The sequence below is a fragment of the Perissodus microlepis genome, chromosome 2 (assembly GCF_051167445.1).
Source record: "Perissodus microlepis isolate ML-2025 ecotype Zambia chromosome 2, ASM5116744v1, whole genome shotgun sequence".
NCBI classification, from domain to species: domain Eukaryota; kingdom Metazoa; phylum Chordata; class Actinopteri; order Cichliformes; family Cichlidae; genus Perissodus; species Perissodus microlepis.
The window spans coordinates 21,892,643-21,900,432 of record NC_140462.1 but is presented as its reverse complement, the minus strand read 5'-3'; the positions used below and the strand labels follow the sequence as shown (position 1 = coordinate 21,900,432).

Sequence of the window (7,790 nt, the reverse complement as noted above, 5' to 3'; positions counted from 1 at the left end):
ACTCTCCGTTGCACTGAGTGTGCCTAATTTTGAATGTGCATCTGAAGCTCGTCTCTGATTGGATAATGACGTGAGGGCGGGAGGAGAAGAGCGCCTAGTTCACGACTATAGCTAACGAGCCAGCACGCAGTGTTGCCAACTTAGCGACTTTGTCGCTATATTTAGGGAGTTTTCAGACCCCTTAGCGACTTTTTTTTCGAAAAAAAATCGCTAAAAAAAGACGTGAAAGCGCGTATTGCTTTTACTCTCAACAAGCAGCGGGTGCTGTAACGCAGTCAGTTCTTCTTTTACTCTTTTACTCTTATAATGTTTTGTGGATCACAAGGTTTAAAACTACTTATAAACACACACACAAAGTAACTCCACCAGAGTGCCTATTTCGGGTCACTTTTGCCGGTCCAAGCCCGGGTAAAGGAGCAGGGTTGGAATTGTGACATTAAAAAAAACAATAATTGCTAAAAGAAATTTAATTTGTAGTTCTAAATAAACTCTAAATGCATTTAGGACGTTTTTTACTCACTTTATGTCTCTTCCACGATGTTATTTCTCTCTCCAACAACATAGGTTACAATTAGATTAGCATGACCAATTATGCAAATTAGGTGATGACGTCATGTAGCGACTTCTAGCGACTTTTAGGACAACCAATAGCGATTTTCCTTACTGAGGAGTTGGCAACACTGCACGCACCATTTGCAGAGTGGAAAGAGAAGACGGGAGAAGAAAACGTCGAACTTTTAGCAACTACGTTTTTAGGACAAATTACAAACATACGATTTCAAGTGTTTTTTTGAGGATCTGTGTTTGTTCGTCAGAAAGTTTGCACAGTAAGTTTAATATCTTGGCGACTTTTTTTCGAGATAAAAGCACCAGTTGATATTTAGACCAATGCTCGATAACCTAGCGCTAGCAAGCATGCTAGTTCAGCTGAAAAGCACAGGCAAACTTTTGAAATACTAAAAATGATCATCTGCGTCTTTTGTAAAAAGGTATTGGTCACATTAAAATGTGCGGTTTCATTATGTGCCCGCCATTTTCAAACAGTGAAAGAGCTAGTGTCTCACTTAAACGATCATATTGCAGAGGGCAGGTCTGTGTCATGTCCAGTAAGTGGTTGTAAGCATATGTTTACAAAAAAGTCATCATTTACTTCTCACATGTGTAGGAAGCATAAAGCTTGTTCCCCAGATGGTATTGATGACATGTACAAGGAATCTCGTCCTCAGCCCCCAAATGATAGTACAGAATATTCAGAAAACACACATGAAGCCATGCCATCTGCTAGTTCAGCCAGTGATATGCCAGAGAAGGATAGTCATTCTTATTTCAGAAACATGTGTCTCTTTTACCTTAAACTGCAAGGACAGCTGCTAATTCCTGCCTCTACTATACAGACTATTGCTGAGGAAATGCAGAATGTGCACGAATTGGGTCAAGCCACCACAATAAATAAGGTAAGTTGTTTACTAAAAAATGAAATGAACCTATCAGATGAAGCAGTCACTAAAATCTGTGACTGCATTAAAGAGTCAGATTTGTTCTCTGCTTGCCATCAGGGACAACTAGGAACAACACACACCAGAAATCAAACATTGAAAAAAAATGTTTAAATACACAGAACCCAAGAAAGTGCCTTTGGGAATGGATGAAAACATGACAGAAAAATTTGCTTACTATATACCAGTTGGAGAAACTCTGAAGAGCTTTTTAGAGTCACAGTTATGGAGGAATACACAGTCACAACAGTTTGGGGGTCCTGATGTAGAAATTTTTAAGGATTTATATGATGGAAAAATTTTCAAATGTCACCAGTTCTTTAATGAAAACCCTGAAAGCCTCAAACTGATTTTGTACCAAGATTCATTTGAGGTAGTGAATCCCCTGGGTTCTGCTAAAAAGACGCACAAACTTCTTGCAGTCTATCTGTCATTAGCAAATTTACCCATTCATTTGCGTTCAAATACAGATAATATGTTTTTAGTCTTGTTGTGTGTTGAGAATGACTGTAAGCGTTTTGGAATAGCCAAAGTTTTTTGGCAGATGGAATAGATGTAGATGGAGAAACAGTAAAAGGGGGTCTTTACTGTATTGCTGGGGACAACTTGGGTTCTCATTGCATAGGAGTGTTTACAGAAAACTTCAGCTGCTCTCAATATTTTTGCAGGTACTGTGAAGTAACACGAAGTGAGTTTTATACTGATCCGAATGCCTGTGGTCCTCCACGCACTCCAGAGACATATGACGCGGCTGTTGCTGATCTCCAGTCTGAAACTATCCAAGATGTCAGAGGAATAAAGGTAAACTCCATCTTCAATACCCTTCAGTCTTTTCACGTATCCCAGCCTGGTCTCCCACCTTGTCTAGGTCATGACCTCTTTGAAGGAGTTGTGTCATATGATCTAGCACTGTACCTGAAGAACATTATAAAAAATAAAAAATGGTTCACATACTCCCTTTTAAACAGACGCATTAAACAGTTTAAATATAAAGGATCCGAAGCACTTACAAAGCCATGTACTGTCAAACCTGATGGATCCAAATTATCAGGGCAAGCCGTTCAAAACTGGAACCTTTTGAGATTGCTGCCAGTTTTGATTGGTGACAAAGTACAAAACCATGAGGATGAAGTATGGCAGTTAGCTCTCCAGTTGAAAGACATTGTGGATCTTATTTGTGCTCAGTGCATTTCCTTGTCCCAGATAGCATTTGCTGACATTTTGATCCAAGAATATTTGGAGATGAGAAAGATGTTGTTTCCTGGAATTCAACTAAAACCCAAGCACCACTATTTGCGCCATTATTCAGCACTGTTGTTGAAATTTGGTCCATTGATGAGGTTATGGAGCTTAGGTTTGAATGTAAACACAGTTACTTTAAAAGATGTGCCAGACACTTGAAAAGCTTCAAAAATATTTGTCAAACTTTGTCAACACGTCATCAGATGTATCAGGCTTATCTTTTAGCAGGGCAAGAATGCCGTGAAATGCTGCAAGTGAAGGAGAGCTGTGCGTTTTATCCCAACCTCTACAGTGACACTATTCAGCATGCAGTCAGGGAGTTAGCTTTTTCAGAAAGCAATACCACAGTTACCACAGACATTCAGTACAAGGGCACTGCATATAAAAAGGGACAGTTTCTTGTGTACAGAAATGACGAGTGTATGGAGTTTGGTGAACTTCTACTCATCTTGATTCAAAATGACACATCTGTGTATGTTCTAATGGATATCCACAAAGGCATCTTCCTCTCAGAATACCATCTGTATTCTGTGACAAAGGACAGCCTTGGGTTACAGTGTATCAACATTAATGACCTGCCTGATTTCTATCCTTTGGTATCATACATTCTTGAAGGATACCGAGTCATTCCACTAAAGCATAGTATTGTGGCAAAATAATGTCCAACTAATAGCTCACTTCTCACTGTAAATAGTTTAACATTAATATAAGTGTTACCTGATCCATACCCTGCTCCATCAAGTGTATGAACTGTATGTGATTTTCTATTTTGTTTGGAGGTGGCATTTCTTCTTCAGTGCAAGTATGAGTGACTCAGAGCGAACCTTCCTAGATGTCGCCATCACGGAAGTCCTACCAGAACTTCAAGCTGTGAACAAAAACATCCTGGAAGAGCACTTGCAGTCCATTGGAGTTGAGACAAGTGATGATCTACGCTTCGTAACGGAGGCAGATTTGATGACAGCATTAAGACCTGTACAAGCAAGAAAGCTTCTTTCTGCTTGGAAACAGAAATGTAAGTAAAAACAACAAACAACTATTCAAAATCAAAAGTAGAGATGGTCATGAACAGACATACAGTGTGAATCATAATTGTATTTTTTTTGTAATTGAAAAACTCCAGAGAACAGCTCGCTATCATCTGTGGAAGCCTCATCAACCCAGTCGCTGTCATTGCTCTCTGTTTCACCCCAAAGTCTATCGTCGACCTCCTCCAGCAGCCCAGGATGTGACACACATTGGGATGACAACTTTGAAATTCCATGGAGTAAACTTCCTGCAGAAGTGATGCATTTTCTTGAGAGGGGGAAAAGGCCTCGCCCAAAACTGAGGAGGCAAATGGTCCGGATTGTTGTGACTGAGATGATGGAAAAATGCTCTTATGTAGGTAGAAAACATTCAATTGACGTTGCAAAAAAAATGGTGGCAAAATATCCCAATTCTCTGCAAGATTTAATAGAGGGTGATATTGTTGGTGCAAGCTACCTTTCACTTGTCAAACAGTTGCAGAACAGAATTGAAAATGTAAGGCGCACTTCAACACCCAAAATAAGAAAAAGAAAACATCAGACTGACTCAGACCACACAGACGAGATCCCTTTAGAAGAAAGAGCAGCAATGCAGGATACATACGGGTGCATTAAATGGAATGTAGAATTTCTGCCTCTTGAAGAAACTCCAGAGAGCCAACAGCAAAAGATGGAAAAACTCAAGGTGATGTTCCAGCAAGCTGACGCCAATCCAGAAGAGGTAAAAAGTCTAATGAAGTCCACTTACTACACACAACGTCAACATGTCAATCAGGGGAAAAGTATCAAATGCCTTAGAGAGGAGTGGCCGTTTTGGTTTGATGAACTTGGCATGTCTGTCCACTTCAAGGAACTTACTGGGATTGACCTCAAAGAGACATTCACACAAAATTTGGATTTGAAGGGGAAAAGGCTTCTGGCCTACTTGACCACAGTTGCTGTCAGCAAAAGCAAGGTGTTCCTTCAGACTTATGCAAGGCTTCAGAGGATGTGGGGACCGCAAAGTGGCTGCTCAGATGATGTGAAAGAGATGGTCCTGCTTCTGCTCAGCTACTTTGAAGAGAAGTCCATGCTTTTTGGTGTTGAAGATACATGTCTGGCAGATGAGGGTACAACTGGAGCAAGTGCCTCTGACACCCACTATTATTGTGTCTGTTACATAGCTCTCTCTCTCTTGTTTTTTTTAAGTGCACTTTTTATAGAATGTCATGTGACTGCCGTGTTTATTGATATAACCTGTTAAATATTTTGTTCACAGGACAGTCCTGCTATTCCTCAAGAAGATACATGCTGAGTCTTGATCGGAACCTCGTCAGCACAAACATATCCTCCTTCATTTCTGCACTGTGCCTCATGTTCGGGAGCTACTACAATTTTAACATCCATTATCCAACTGAGCTGGCTTTCACTTTAGAGTTTCTTCAGAGGTGAGCAAATATGGCTTTGTTATTTCTCATAACTGAGACTCTGGGATCTGGAGTCTGGCTTTGATGTGGTTGGAGTCCAGGTCTGGCTCTGAGTCTCGGTCGGCTTTGGAGCCGGATTCAGTTGGTTTTTTTTGTTTGTTTGTTTGTTTTTTAATAAAATAACAGTCTGAATCCGGGTCCAAGCCTGGCCGAGACTCAGGGCTAGACCAAGAGTCAGCTGACGTCTGACTACCTATAACCTTTGCTTTGGATTTTAAAAATGCTAAAGTGTGACATATCACTGCAAAAGACACTCGTGAAGGGTGCCAATACTTTTGACCATGCATTGTTCACTTCCCCACAGCATTTTGGTTATACTTTGTCTTCAACATGGTCATGGCCATGACTGTACGGAGCCCCGCAGGGGACATGGGAGAAAAAAAAATTAAGACGGACTTTTGCGAGATCTCGCAAAACTAACTCGGGATCTCGCAAAAGTTACTCTTTCTGGGTCACAAAATACACTTTTAAGATATTTTGAGGCGTGAATGTAGTTGTGTAAACGTCAGATACCTGCTCGGTTTACATGACATCACATATTTGCAAAAGTGCTCCGACGTTTTTGGAGATCTGACATCCACTAGCTCGAAGCTAATGGGAGGTCGAGACCTACTATAGCCGGGAGGAACACCGCCTTCCCGGCACATCGTGCCTCGACCTCCCGGTCGGCTTTGAGCTGGCGGCCTCCGAAGAATGCGGCTAAAACTTCTGCGAGATCTCGCAAAAGTTTTGCGAGATCTCGCAAAAGTCCATCTTAATTTTATTTTCTCCCATGTCCCCTGCGGGGCTCCGTATGACTGTGTGTATATATACGTATATACTTAATTTTTACTTACTTTGTACTTGTATTTTAACTGATCAATTATAAAAATGCTTAATAAACTTTTATATGATTTGTATTCTACAGGTGTTTCTTCTCCATAAACCCAGAAAAAGGAACCAAAGTAGAGAACAAAAACTCAAAGCGTCGTCTCAGTGTGAACCCTCGAGTCCTCACCCTGATTCAGGATCTCGCCGACCACGAGTGGCGCTAAGCCTAAATCTTGACTCTCTGTGGACTGTTAGTTTTACTTTGTTAATTTTGTTCCACAATGTGTACTGAAACCTTTTACTGGTCGAATGCATGAAGCCAGTTCATGAAGATGTTCTTGCTTTGAAGGAATGTTCTTTATAAAAAAAAACAAAAAAAAAACATGCTGCTACTGCAGTGTTTCTAGACCACATGTGTAGGTTTGTTTCAGCACGTGGTTTTCCTGATGTGTTTTCTGACCAAGGCCATGGTTGTGGTGACAGCAGGGTGCGTGTTGCGTTGCATGGTGATTATGATCATTTTTGGCACAATATGTGATTTTTGTTTTAAAGTCTTAACAGGTTATTTAACTTTTTCTGGTAGAGGGTCTAACAAATGCTTGTTTCATGAACATGGTTCTTGCTTTGCAGGAATGTTCCACAGCTTTTATAGCTTATATTTTGATTGAATTGTGTAGTTGCTGTGTGCCTTGCATATTGTGTTAGTTGGAAAAAATGCATCCAATTGCTGTCATTTGGCTAATCTGGCTGCAAAATAAATTTCCCAAAAGTGATATTTTCCTCTCTTGTGTTTTCTCAAGATGTATTTTTGCATGTTTGGGTGTAGGCGTAGCAGTAATAAATTTGCTGGTTTATGGTTAAATTTTACATTAAAACATAAAATATACAGCATAGTAATAGATTTTATGTATAATATACAGAGCAGCTCCATTTAATATGCACAGTTTCACCGTTGTTCTACCATTTTAAATTAGTTTTTTGTTCGATATTTCCCTGTTAATTGTACAATTTATGGATCCACAATAAGCATTTATTACTTGTAAAAGATACAGGAAATAGTCTATATATATATATATATATATATATATATATATATATGTGTATAACATCAATGTGTGAAATTAAGTTCTTTTTTCTGTAGATTTAACAGTTTTAATGTGAGTTTCATTCACTGTAAATCAATTTACATATTGCATCTGTAAAGCGATATACTGTGCTGCTGTATTTTTTACAGGAAGTCCCTGGTAACCCCAGCTGCCAGCGTTTTCCTGTAAAAACAGCACTTTCTTTTGTTTACAGTGCAGGGTAGCCGTTCAGTGGAGTCGAATCCCCGATCTTCCGATCATGGGGCAAACACTCTACCTACTGAGCTATCCCTGTTTGTTCTCATGCAGAAACTTGTTCATGAGATGCAGACAAATAGTACAAAACAATAGATACATGGATTATTTTTTTTTTGTATTGTAAATAAAACACTACAGCAGGCAAGATAATCCACTTTGGAAGTTCTAATTTCAGTTTCATAAATGCTCTCTTATGTCACCTCTACACCATCAGCAAAGAGGTGGGCTGTCCTTGGGCCCTACTGTAGAGCCAAAACACCAAACATCAGTAGTTCACCATAATTTTAAAAGGCTCAACTGAGACTAACCTTGGTTCAAGCCTCCCCATATACTGAAACCTTGCCAAATAGAGGGTTAACCCCATCCATTACATTAACGTTTTTTGATTTGTTTTTGTTTTTTTGT

At 39.7% G+C, this 7,790-nt stretch overlaps 1 protein-coding gene across 2 annotated transcripts; it reads left to right on the top strand.

Moving 5' to 3' along the window:
• Nucleotides 1-313: 313 nt before the first annotated feature.
• LOC146392737 (uncharacterized) lies at nt 314-6,815 on the top strand. 2 transcript variants are annotated; one of them, XR_014802677.1, is made up of 7 exons: nt 314-827; nt 1,395-1,454; nt 2,165-2,297; nt 3,518-3,753; nt 3,862-4,121; nt 5,025-5,193; nt 6,140-6,815. XR_014802677.1 is itself a non-coding variant. In XM_084952531.1 (7 exons), the coding sequence occupies exons 5-7, from the start codon at nt 4,026-4,028 to the stop codon at nt 6,264-6,266; spliced, it is 1,146 nt and encodes a 381-aa protein (XP_084808657.1). In that variant the 5' UTR covers nt 314-827; nt 1,395-1,454; nt 2,165-2,297; nt 3,518-3,753; nt 3,862-4,025; the 3' UTR covers nt 6,267-6,815. The 2 variants fall into 2 exon arrangements, 1 of the variants encoding a protein (XP_084808657.1); XM_084952531.1 differs by having other exon boundaries at nt 3,862-4,875.
• The last annotated feature ends 975 nt before the right edge of the window (nt 6,816-7,790 follow it).

What these genes read in the sequence shown, in the direction of transcription:
- LOC146392737 (XM_084952531.1), top strand. Translation starts at nt 4,026, where the DNA reads ATGCATTTTCTTGAGAGGGGGAAAAGGCCTCGCCCAAAACTGAGGAGG. An exon ending in TACATGTCTGGCAGATGAGG is followed by an intron (nt 4,876 to 5,024) that starts GTACAACTGGAG and finishes TTTTGTTCACAG; the next exon opens with GACAGTCCTGCTATTCCTCA. An exon ending in ACTTTAGAGTTTCTTCAGAG is followed by an intron (nt 5,194 to 6,139) that starts GTGAGCAAATAT and finishes TGTATTCTACAG; the next exon opens with GTGTTTCTTCTCCATAAACC.